General features: G+C 37.8%; 1 protein-coding gene and 1 long non-coding RNA gene across 14 annotated transcripts in view; one reads left to right on the forward strand and one right to left on the reverse strand.

Annotated features, from left to right (window-relative positions):
* Positions 1-12,803, forward strand: part of LOC112664492 (uncharacterized) — a 65,840-nt gene that overhangs the window by 40,500 nt on the left and 12,537 nt on the right. The window lies entirely within an intron of this gene.
* CDKL4 (cyclin dependent kinase like 4) overlaps positions 1-12,803 on the reverse strand; it is an 82,502-nt gene that overhangs the window by 18,744 nt on the left and 50,955 nt on the right. For 9 of the 12 annotated variants that reach the window (XM_035700405.2, XM_049095788.1, XM_049095786.1 and 6 more), the window contains 2 exons: positions 11,810-11,944; positions 31-77 (listed from right to left, as the gene is read on the reverse strand). In XM_035700405.2, coding sequence (XP_035556298.1) covers positions 31-77; positions 11,810-11,944 — 182 coding nt within the window. Of the gene's footprint in view, positions 1-30; positions 9,557-10,099; positions 10,314-11,809; positions 11,945-12,803 lie in introns of those variants that run through there. The other 3 variants (XR_007403090.1, XM_025454105.3, XM_035700403.2) reach the window with 3 other exon arrangements.

The following is a 12,803-nucleotide window of genomic DNA, read 5'->3' on the forward strand; positions in this document are numbered from 1 at the left end:
TTTGTGAAGCAGACAGAGCATGATCCCTACCTGGGCTCTTTCTCTGTCCTCACTTCTCCATTCAATCTGTGACAGACCTGAGAAAAGGAGGGAAAGAGGACACATATACGGGACAAGAGAATAATGACAGCTGTTTATATCATTTCACAAAATATCTCTTGGTCAGAAGGATCCTTAAAAACATAGAGCTAGAACCTATTGCCCTTTGCCCACTTAGCTCTGGTGCATGCTCTTTGTTAGGAATGATGCCTGAGTGTGGCACTAGTAAATACCTGAAGCCCACAGTTTGCTGTCAGCATATTTCTACCTCCATTTCTTACCCCCTGTGGTGGCCTCCACTCCCAATCCCTAAAGAGAGACCAGTGCTCTGATGTTGCCCTGTAGCCACTCAATAGTGTCACCCAGGGAAGCCCACATGTCCATTTTCTCAGCATACTGATGACAAACAGCTCTTGGGAAAGCTATTCCTTTAAATAAATTCACACAAAAATCCCAACTGGTACTTTATCTCCCTAATCTTCTCAGTGGAATTACTCTGGAACCCAGATGGATTTCTAAATGTTAAATATTTAAAGTAGAATGAGGAAGAGATTTTTATCTCTTCTAGGCCAAGCAGCTTCTGGGCAGAATTAGTCATGGTCTTGCTCTATTTCAAGTGTAAAGGCTCAAGATGCAGAGGAAGGCAAACTGGTGAGTGCCAGGGCAAGAGGGAAGAGGTCCTTTGTCCTTGGTTGGAAGTCCTGAGAGCTGTCTAGATGCTAACCCTGCAGAACTTCCTGGAGTTTGGGGCAACAGTAGCCCTGAATTACATTATAGAATCTGGATTTGGAAATGGAAAAGGGGACTCCCAACAGATCTCTTGAGGCCAACTCATGGCTAAGAACCTGTGATTTAGAGGACACATTTGATGGAATCAATTTTGGTGAGGGATTTTTCTGCTAAAAGTGATCACATTAAAGGAAGAATAAAAAGTATGACATCTAAAGAGATGTCAGTCTCTAAAACAAATGTGTGTGTGTGTGTGTGTGTGTGTGTGTTTAAGCAAGCTCTACACCCAATGTGGGACTTGAAGTCATGACCCTTAGATCAAGAGTTGCATGCTCTACTAACTGAGCCAGCTAGCTGTCCCTCTAAAACAAATATATTTTAGAGACTTGTTTGAATTCAATCTAAGATTATTTTCAAACTTATATAAGGTAGTGCTGGTGTTTTACAGAGGATTCTTATATTAGTTAGACTAAATACAGTATGATTTTTTTCTGACCTGAAAATTGCAGGTAGTAGAAGGGGGAGATTAGCCAAACCTACAGGGGAGGCAATTGGATATTGGAGGAATTTCTGCTCTTTTCTGTCAGAGTAGAAAGTGCAATGATGGGTTTTTGGTGAAGGAAGAAACTAATGACATAGGATAGGGATTTAAATCCAAGAAAAGTAAATGTGTAGAAAGGAGGATAATTATGCAAGAGGAAGGGAGGAACGGTGGAAAGGTGATCTTGAGATGAGGACTATGGCAGGACAAGTGACAAATGCCAATTCTTCCCCTAGATGCAATTCTGACAGTTCCTCTCCTTTTTTGTTTTTCCTTTCACTGCAGGCATTCCTCAAAGATTGGGACTTTTTTTCTCACTCACAGCAGTGCCTCACAAATACAAATTGTTCATATGATTTCCTTGCCAGGACACACACACATTAAATGAAGACTTCGGTCTCTAGCATTGGTCTCTTGCCTTTTTTTTTTTTTTTTCTTCTGTAGTTGAATTTCCAATAGCTAACCATCCTGGACACACACAATACCAAATTTGCTTTGTGTATTCCCATTCCTAAAATGCTTTTAAAAAAGATTTTATTTATTCATGAGAGACACAGACAGAGAAAGGCAGAGACACAGAGGAAGAAGCAGGCTCCATGCAGGGAGCCCGATGTGGGACTTGATCCGGGGTCTCCAGGATCAGGCCTTGGGCTGAAGATGGCGCTAAACCAGAGCCACCAGGCTGCCCCCTAAAATGTTTCGTAATCAAAATTTAGTTGTACCTCCCCAGCCAATTCTTCTATCTCTGATGATTCAACCCCTCAGGAAATTTCTTGGGAGTTATGGTCAGATTATGATTCTGATGTTCGTGTCTTCTCTACGTTTTCTGGTGAGGTCTTAATAAGCCCATCAGGCTGTTTCTTCTTGGTGGCTATATATTTCCTTGAAGGCTTATTTTTTTCTGTGTCTGTCTGGTACTTGATAACTTGATAGTGTTTGCTAGACAATAAGCAAACATTTTTAATAATGTCAATAAATTCAACTGACGTAAAAAGAAAAAGTTGGCATTTCTGTCTGCTGGAAAATAAGGGCCTTTTCCTGTTGGAAATGCACAAGCCACTACATGGAAGATATGAGCAGTTGAGAAGGATGAGGTCTCACACTTTTTGGGAGGAAACATGGCAACCACTGTCTTTAAAAAAAAAAAGTCTAGATTGTTGGGGAGCATGGTGGGGGATGGGCAAATTAGGTGAAGGGTATTAGGAAGTACAAATTTCCAGCTAGGAAATAATTAAGTCATGGGGATGAAAAGTACAGCACAGGGAATGTAGTCAACAATATTGTAATGACTTTATATGGTGACAGCTGGTAATACACGTACTGTGAGGAACACTTCAACCCATATATAAATGTCGAATCACTATGTTGTATGCTTGAGACTGTTATAGTATTGTATGTCAACTCTATTTCCATTTAAAGAACAATAAATAAGTGAAATAGCAAAAATTCTCTTGATTTCTTTCAAAGGGCTAGATATTAATGTAGAAGTTAATATATTCCCAAACCCCAGAAGGTAATAAAAGTAATAATCAGTCATCATATACTCTATTACAAAGCACATTAACATCATTGTTTCATGTAATACTTCTCATGACCTCAGGTATTAAGATTCTCATTTCAGGTAAGTGTTATTATTCTCACTGTAGAGTTGAAGACATTGATGATCAAAGGTCATGACCTGAAAGTGGCAAAGCCAAAATATGACCTCTGGTAGGATGTCTTTCTGGTTCAGAGAGAGGGAAAATGTGGAAAGATGATGGAACCAGTCATCCTGAATACTCAAAGGTGCTAGAGACCTTTCTGAATGAGGAGAAACTCTTTTTTTTTGTGAAATTTAGATAAGCCTTTTCCCTAAAAGCACAAAGATGATCACTAACTTGTGTCTGCTAAATGGGAGGATGAGTAAGGAGCACTGGTTAAAAACACTCACCAGTACCCAGACTGACTGACTCTTGTTTTGGGCAAAAGGTTGAAAACTAATAGTCTGGCACCTATACAGTTATCTAACAAAGATGGGAATATTTTTCTTGCAAAAAGAAGGAAAGTTTCTCTTGGGCCACTGTAAAGAGATCAAGTCAATTTCTACCAAGAATGTACTCATGTATTTGTAAAATCCAACATTTGGATCATTTGTTCATTATAGTGTTTTAGATTTCCTGCGTAGGGCAGTTACACACGGTTTATGAGAAGATTTTCCTCTTTTTTTTCTTTTAAAGATTTTATTTAATCATAAGACACACACACACAGAGAGAGAGAGAGAGAGAGAGAGAGAGAGAGAGAGAGAGGCAGAGACATAGGCAGAGGGAGAAGCAGGCTCACTGCAGGGAGCCTGATGTGGGACTTGATCCCAGGACCCTGGGATCATGCTCTGAGCCAAAGGCAGACGCTCAACTGCTGAGCCACCCAGGCATCCCAAGATTGTCTTCTTTGGAAGCATAGTAGCCTGGACTAAAATAAATAGGATCCAAAGAGAGAGGCCAATGGGTAGCAGAGAAGAATGATTGTCAGATTCTCTAGAGTATATAGAATAAATAAAATCTTTAAAAAAATAATGAAAGCAGAAAGATTAGTTCAAAAGAAAATAAAAGAATTGAAGCATCTTTAAAGAATGACCTCATTCATTACTTTACTAATTGTTTTTCTCTCTTTTGATCATTGCTCTAAGTTCTGTCTTGAGCCTCTTCACCTTTTTAAACCTACAACAGAAACCATTGTGATGATTTGGAATTGAAGTTGCAAGAGAATTTCGTATTTTGTAGCTTACGTATTAGGAAGGGTCAGAGAACTATTTTGATGAATTGAAAGAAAAAGAATCTTACAGCCTCAAAGTGAATGTTCTCAGGGATAAGCATCTATTGGGTTGGACTGGAAAAGATTTTGTTAATTTCCCCATTTGTGAAAATTGCCAACGCAAGGCACAAAAAGGAATAGTTGCTACATCAACTGTTCAGATAGTCCAACTGCGAGGAAATGAAATAAAAGGTTCTGAAATTTATATATGAATATGACAGTTTGTCTCATTTAAATACAAAGTATTAGGCAATGGATTAATAGGTGAGTTGAACAAAAATAAGGAGACAGAAATATTTCTAACTTTTATTAAAATAAGCTAAAGAACATATTTAGATTAAGTTATATATACAAATAAGGTCACCAAAGTATTTAAGCCCATATTTAGGTTTTCTAAATATCTTAAGCTAAGTTTTTAAGATATTATGTATATTTAACACAATAACTAAAACTGCTTTGTAGTAAATTGTTTCTGTACTATAAGTTGTCATTATGCTAATGATCATGTGCTAATTAATACTACAGCTACAATTTCATGTGATTTGAAATAGACCTACTTCTATACTAATATATTCTATACTAATATATTCTAAAACCATAAGCAGACACAACATTTTCAATGTGACTGTATTGAGAGATATGGTCAGTGACTAGTGTACACAACAGAAAAGAAAAATTTTAACTTTATAAATACAAGTTGTTTATATTCCTTTTAAGTAGGATAACCAATTCTTCGCTTGAGTAGATTATAGGTTAAATATAAAGTAGACTGAACCTGAGTCTCCGCTGCTCAAATATAAAACAGGTATAATTCAATATTTGTAGAATTCCCTTAAGTTACCATTTACTGAACGCATTAAAAGTTTTGCTGAAGTTAGAGATGTCCTCAGTGTTCTTTGCCTTAATGGATATCTTAAATTAGTATTTCATAGCATATGTGTCATTTCCAAGCTAATTAGAGTTAGATTAAAAATCAAAGAATGATTATATAGTACTCTGCATTTTAAAAGCACACCTGTTTTATTTACATTAATTAAAATTTGGTGATAATTAGCTTTAAAAAATCCACTTTAGTTTATAAAATTGAACCTCCATTAGATAGTTGTCTGCAAACTACTACTGACTTGATAGAAAGAACTAGGAGGGGGTGGTTGTGTGTGTGTGTTGATATGAGTGTGAAAGCAAGCAAGCAAGAGAGGGATCAGAGACAGGGAAGGAGAGAAAGATCTCCTAGCTCCTGGCTAGATCATAAAATCCAAAATTTATCTTAATGTTGTTAATGAGAAACAATCTCTAGAAAGTCTCTTCTAGTGGGAGAAAGGTCCAGGACAGAAACACCATGTGGAATTCTCCATCGCACATAGGTCCACAGCTGAACGGGAGCCCTAGACATCCCCTAGCTTATCTCTTCCCTTATTTTACAAATGAGATAATGAAGGCACAGCAAAGTTACTTGTTGTGACCAGGCTACATGGAGAATTGCAAGCCAGTAGAGAACCTAGTGTCCTAACACCCAGACCAAGTGATAATTCTATTATTCTTTAACCTATCACTTGTAAAGACTTTGTCTTCTACTAAAACAGGAATGACGTTGTTGAGTTCATGATTTTAATAGAAAACAAATGCCACACCTCCACACACATCCACACCCAGAACATTACTTTATCATATAAGTGGCGTTTTATCTTCATGCCTTAATTGTATGCATCACAAATCTGTATATTTGTATGTAATGCGTACATATGCACTATAAATCTGAATCTGTGATTCAGCTAATGCCTTACACTGACTCCCTAATTTTTTCAAGATTTTAAGGTTTATGGAATTTTAGGCTCACTCTTCTTCCAGTAGTTTTAATTAATAAAACATTTTGGGGTGTGTGTGTTTTATTTTTTCTTTTGAGAATTCTGTGCCATTCAGGTTGTTCCAAAATCAGGATTGGAAATCACTGGTAGTGACAAATGACTGAGAAAGTGCCATCTTTTTGAAAAACTGTAATTCTGGGGCAAATAAGCTAAAGAAGCATAACAATTCTTCAGAGTTGATAATTTTTTTCAGAATAACATTAATTTTCTTAGGTCTTATAGTTTGGGAGATCTGCAGGAGCAATGAAAGCAATGACACGACTAAGTTAGAAGGGGGACAGTCTATTCTCTTCTTGCCTTTTTCTTTCCTGCTCGAGAGCTTCATTTATACCCCTTACTCAATTATGTCCCTAATCCAAAGCATGCAAAGAGCCCCTTGACAACAACTTTTTAACGATTCAATATAGTTAAAATAATCTTCAAAAAGTGACCCCCTAAAAGGGCTTTGTGTCTGGGGGCAAGTTGGAACAAGTGCATTCAACAGGACTGAAATGCAGCCCAGAGGCAAAGTCCAAGCCAGTAGCCTTCCAGGGCTGATAAATGTCTAATGAATCGTCTTTTTCTATGGTATATTTCCTTCTTCCCTGAAGAAGCAGGAGCACAAAGAACTAAAGACTGCATTTTTAGTGTTCTGTAAAGTGCTCTGCAAACAAAACAAAACACAAACAAAATGAACTGCTTGGCTGTTTGGAGTTTCTCAGGTCCAATGTGGAAAGTCTGAGGAAACCAGGGTGCAAAGAGATCATGCTGGGGCGGAGAGAGGGAGAGCATTCAGGCAGTGTCACTCACCACAACGGCACAGTATTTGGACAGCACCAGGAAAGAGCTCTACACATAAATTAAAAAGCCTGAAAGCTGGCATGCGTGAGACAGGTGCAGGTAAGCCAGAAACTTTACGAGGATGTAAAGGAAATGCATGGTTACAGAATCCTGTGGGCTTTTGTGATGAGCTTGGTAGGTTTTACAAAAGTCATTACTTAATTTGGGCACTATATGCTGAAGTGCAACTGTCTTCCATGTGGCTGAGAAATGCAAGGGAGTATGTGTAGTACCTAAGTGCTAAATGGGCACTTAAAACAGAAAAGAATTGCAGGTTGAGGTCTGCATGCCTGTGTGATTCAGAGGTGGCAGTGCTACAGGGCCTGGGTCACCAGGAGAAAGTGCCTGTGTGCAAATGTTACTCAGAAGATTGTTTTTTGGGAGACACCTGGGTGGCTCAGTGGTTTGGCACCTGCCTTCGGCTCAGGACATGATCCTGAAGCCCCAGGGATCGAGTCCTGCATCAGGGTCCCTGCACGGAGCCTGCTTCTGCCTCTGCCTGTGTCTCTGCCTCTCTCTCTGTCTGTGTCTCTCATGAATAAATAAAATCTTTTTTTTTTTTTTTTTAAAAAGGAGGTTGTTTTTCTTCATAGTAAAAGGATGGCAAAGAGCATTTTCCTAAGCATTAGATGCTTTCTCCACTCTCCTCCCCAGTGATCTCTAAATGATGGATTTGTCTATGGAAAAAAAATTGCGAAAGTAAAATGCCAGTTTGCATTAATTCTTACATGTAAGCAAAAATAAGAAAAGGCAGTCACCTATCAACCCTTGCCAAAAAGTCCATCATCGTTTGAAGCATGATTATAAGCAAAATGGGAACTAGGGTTGTGTGCTGTATTTTGAATTTCTGAGTGTGTGTGTGTGTGTGATACAGTCTAGATATTTAGGAAAGCTGGTGCAGTATGAGTAGCTTGGCAGTAAGAAGGCTTACATGATAGAAACACTATGAAAGTTAAAAAGAACTCTCAGCAAAGTTGCTTTTTATCTTTTATTTCTCATTTTCCTTGTTCCTGTAGTATTATTTAATTAAAAATGCAAGAAACATACAAATCTGAAGAGGCACAGTCTTGATGATAAAATGACTATAAGCAGACCACAGGAGCTTATATTCACACTAAGCTCTTAAATGACTAAATAAGCCCACTTAGAATGTTCTTCCAGTGAGCAAGAAAATATTATTTAGATGCCACAATTCCTAAGTGATGCTCCCATATAACTGAAGAAGATTCTCTAGAAGTCTACATAGCCATGTTTATAAGTGCAATAAACTTTTAGAGTTGAACATAAGACATTAGTGTGTTTTCCTAAAACAATTTATGCTTGGTATATAGGTGCTAGACACACGGCATCTTTGGACTTATGGGTATTTGCAAAATCTGACAATGTTAAGGTAAGCATGCCAGACCCAGGAGCAGAAAAGAGTTAGTGAAACAATCTTAACATTTATTGAGACATCACTGTTTTGTGCCTTTATGCCAGACAGTGATAGAGAACCCCATGCTATTATTTTACATGAGTTTCTTGTTAGCAAACTAAAAGCCCTTTAAATAACTTCATTCTTAGATGTCTAGGATAAAAGGCACCTACCATGATGTTTCAAAACTAATAAACATATATTTATATATTTGTACATATGTGTGCATGTATGTGGGTATATCTGTCAAGTTTACTTGGGAAATATCCCAATGTAAACTGGGCCTACCTATTGTGATGTTTGCTTGCTTCCTTTTATTGGTAGAAGACACAGAGCAGTTAACTGAAAGATAATCTTTCTGCTGTTAGAAGCATTTACAAACCTGATGTGATCGTGATATACCAGTTTAGGGCTGCAAAAGCTCACAGAAGCTGTGGATTCAAATGTTTGGAAGAGTATTGGCAGTGAACTATTTAGGACACACCCCCAACAGGATACATCCAGGTACTGAAATGATTGAGCCAGGAAAAAGAATAAGAAACTATGATGTTCTAAAGGACAGCATTAGAATCAGCAGTCAGTTATCGCAGGGGATTATGTCAGGAAGATGGTAATTCCTTGTAGTGTAGCCACCTTATTTGCTGTGTTGAATGTATGGAATTTTCTCTGGCTAGCATTAAAATTAGAATCATCAATGTCTCACGAGACAGAGAAAGTAGAGTCTGCCCTGAAATCGAGGGATAAACCTACATGACATTTCAAAGTTCCCTTCCTCCACCAATATAAAATCCAGCATTACTCAACAGAGTTACAATAAGAGTGAATTAAAATGCAGAAACATAATGTCATTCCTTAGACAAACAACAGCTAGGCAAGATATTTGATAATGTTCTAAGACATTATGTAGTCAGGTAAGCTGAAATGACATATGTAAATCTTTTTTTAAAAATCAACATACAAGCCCACAAATTCTCAATATAAATTGCCTCGGGAGGGGCTGCTCTGATGAAATTGAAAATGTCTCCTCCATATGTGCAGTTTCAGACTCTATAACATTTAAAGAAAATGTTCTAAAAGATAAAGTTGGCATATAAAAAGCACGGGCAGAGGAATCAGTAATGATCAGAGCAAAACAATTCTAGAAGGCATCTTAATTTTCATATGGCTCATTTGCATCTGAAACACTGAGAATTCCTATCTCTCTTGTACAAAAATGTGTACATATTAAATTACTTTCCACTTGAAAGAACATTTTCCTAAATGTTTGGAAGATGATCAAATTTTAACTGGAGGACTTGTTTTCTTCCATCAGGTGTGGGGGAGATGTGGCTTCCTGGTATGAGAGGCAACAGTTGATTCTAATAGCAGAACAAGACAAAAATAAGAAAGTAAATGGAAAATAATTCCTATTTGTACAGTTTGATTTAAAGATGATAAAACAAAAAGGATACACATGATACAAAGATGTCAAAAGACATCAATTTAAAAATCAAATAGGGTTACCCTTCCAAAAATTGTGATACTCTGATACTTGAAAATTAGGTTCTATTACTTATTCTATTACTATACTTATTATTACTTATTCTAGGATCCTCAAGGGTGTAGCTGATTTATTTCAGTACATTCATTTCTGAGTATCTCAGTGTTTAAAAGCTACATGCCCACCAGGTGTTAGGCAATAATTCCAAGAGTCTACTTTCTACCTGTCTTAAATTTTTAATTTCAGCATATTAATTTTAGGATATTGGCAAAACAGTAAAGATTTAAAACCTCTTTCCTATCAGTTGTTTAAACAATATTTAGTCTTAAGGAAATTGCTGGTCACTTACTCAGAGATCTAGGAGTTGGGATCTAGGTAGAAATTTGAACTCACAAAGCAAAACCACATTGAATGAAAAAAATCTTTTTGAATTTTTAGTTTATTTTCTGATACGGTAAAATGCTTAGGGAAGAGGCACATGTTCAGAAAGAAAACCAGAACCTGAACGACATCCCTGTCTTTCTCTTGGCCTTTCTCTCCAGAGACTTCGGCTGGTGGCGGAAGGTGTTAGGCCTGGTCTCAATGATAGGTGCTCTAGTAAGGCTTTCTTGTAAAGTGGGCTGGGATGCAGGTGACTGCATAAGGATGGAGAACATGACATGAGTTCTGTAAATGAGATTATCTAGGTACATGCTGCTCTCTGTGCCTCTTTTCCTTCTGGAGAAATAAAGTCCCTGATCTGTATCAGCTGGGCTAGAGGGTATTAAGGAATGGGGAACACAGCCTCTGTCAGGAGACTAGAAGGGGTGAGTGTGAGAAACTTGAATCAGGAACCAAGGGGATCCTTGGATGACCTTAAGGTGAGTGTGGGAAACTTGAATCAGGAACCAAGGGGATCCTTGGATGAACCAAGGTTCATCCTCCCAGGCCAAAGGTAGGGAATCTGGTGAGATGTTTTTAAGGGGATAGTGTTTTTATGCACAACTCACCCTGTATTTCAAACTGCTGCCTCAGACTTATTTGAGCAATGCTAATCTTTCAGTTTAGTAAAGCGTATTGGGCTTGACTTGCGAACACATAACTCAAACAGCAAAAGATAAAATGGTCTATGCAGCAAAATTTTGAAAATCATCTTAATATGTCATCTTGTTGATTGGTTAGATCTTTCTCAACAAACTTTGATTTTAATGATCAAAAATTTGAAAAGACAAAAACCCCTGCTTTCCTCCTATATAGTAGACATGCTAATGAGAAGATAAGTGACCAATAAGTAGATCAAAGGTTGAAGCTTAAGCAAACATAGAATGGGATGATTGTCAGTCTGATAAATTGAAAATTACATCTTCACTTATTAATAAGCAATGTTCGTTTATTTATTTATTTGGATAGTATTTACCAAGTACCTTCTATGGGGCAGACACTGTTTTAGGTGCTGGGGATACAAGATAGAAAATAAACTTCAAACCAAAACATACCCACTTCCATGGGGTTTATGTTTCAACTTCAAAGTTTTTCTGAAACCAAGTAAACCAAGTAAAGCACCTTAAAAAACGCAGAATCGGTATTTGTCATATTCATCATATTATTCTATGATATTGGCATTTTTCAGGATAGAATTTGGTTCCCAGGTGTTTGAGTTTCATCTCTTAGTATCTGCCAGAGCTTGTCGTTGGTTTTGAGGAAGAGCCTAGGGAAGACAGGCTTGGGTGCCTGCCATCGGTAAAAAGATGGCAGGTCAAGTTTCTTTTAATGGTGCATCTGGAGGCATCAGGAGGGTCCCAGGATTCCTCTGTAATGTTCAAACTCAGTCTTGCTGTCATTAGGGATTTTTTTATATGAAGTTGTATTTCAGGTACATGATCTGGCAGGTGAACTATCCAATCAGCATAGCAAAAAGTTGAGCAATACTCTGACTCAAGTATGTTTGGAATAAGATTTTGCAACAAATTTGAATATTTCCATAGTTTTATGGTTTTATTACATCAATCACCAAAAATTTATTAAAATAAACAAATATAACTAAACCAGTACAAAGAAAGGTCTTGGTGTCCACCTACTCTCACTTTGAAAGGTAGAAAAAAGAAAATAAAAGAATAATTTTTATAGCACTTTAACTTTTGAACTGAGGTACCTGCTGACGTCTTCTGTTTCTTCCTTCAGTATGTGCTTTTCTTTTAATATGGTCCTCGTGAAAAGAATCAAAGTAGGGACTCTCCAGGAGTTGGGCACAGGTTAATCTGTCATCAGGATTCATCTTCAGACACTCCTTTGGAAGAAAATAAAGTATTAAAAGAGGAGCCTTTTTTGTTACTGTGCCCCAAAACTGAATAACTTGTTAGAGCAAATAAGAGTTTAGAAAATCTTCAGGTTTGCAAATGATCAAGTACTTGAAACTTGTTAATATATGGAATTGCTTTTCCTTTTGCCATTTCAAAGTCTTGAGGGTAAAATTGACCATTCAGTGTCTCTGGAAGGGAGCTACAAGTAGGTCAGGTGATTCTACCAATGACATCTCTTCATTACTTGTCAAAGTAAATAGTTTGTGGGACACTTCAAGTGTGATCCTGTGTGTGATCTCGGCTGCACCAGCATTACGTGGGAACTTCTTATAAATGCAGTTCTTGGGACGCCTGGGTGGCTCAGTGGTTAAGCATCTGGCTTCTGGCTCAGGGCGTGATCCTGGAGACCGGGATCGAGTCCCACATCCGGCTCCCTGCATGGAGCCTGCTTCTCCCTCTGCCTGTGTCTCTGCCTCTCTCTCTCTCTTTGGGTGTCGCTCATAATAAATAAATAAAATCTTTAAAAATAAATAAATAAATAAATAAATAAATGCAGTTCTTGCTCAGGCCAAAGCACCGGGGGTGGGGCCCAGTAATCTGCATTTGATAAGCCCTCTGGGTGATTCTGATACTGCTCAAGTTTGAGAACCACTAGTTTAGAGAGATGGGTGAAGTATGAGTGTTCATAATGAAACCAGTCTAAAACCTGGATAATTGACATATATATTTATATAAGAAAAGCTAGAGGCAAAAAGGAAAAGATAGCATCATGACCCTTATATTAGAGGCTACTGGAAGCCTCTAGCTTTGCCTTCAGGAGAGGGGAAGACTCTGGCAGCAGTGGGG

The sequence above is a fragment of the Canis lupus genome, chromosome 17, assembly GCF_003254725.2.
Source record: "Canis lupus dingo isolate Sandy chromosome 17, ASM325472v2, whole genome shotgun sequence".
Classification (NCBI taxonomy): Eukaryota; Metazoa; Chordata; class Mammalia; order Carnivora; family Canidae; genus Canis; species Canis lupus.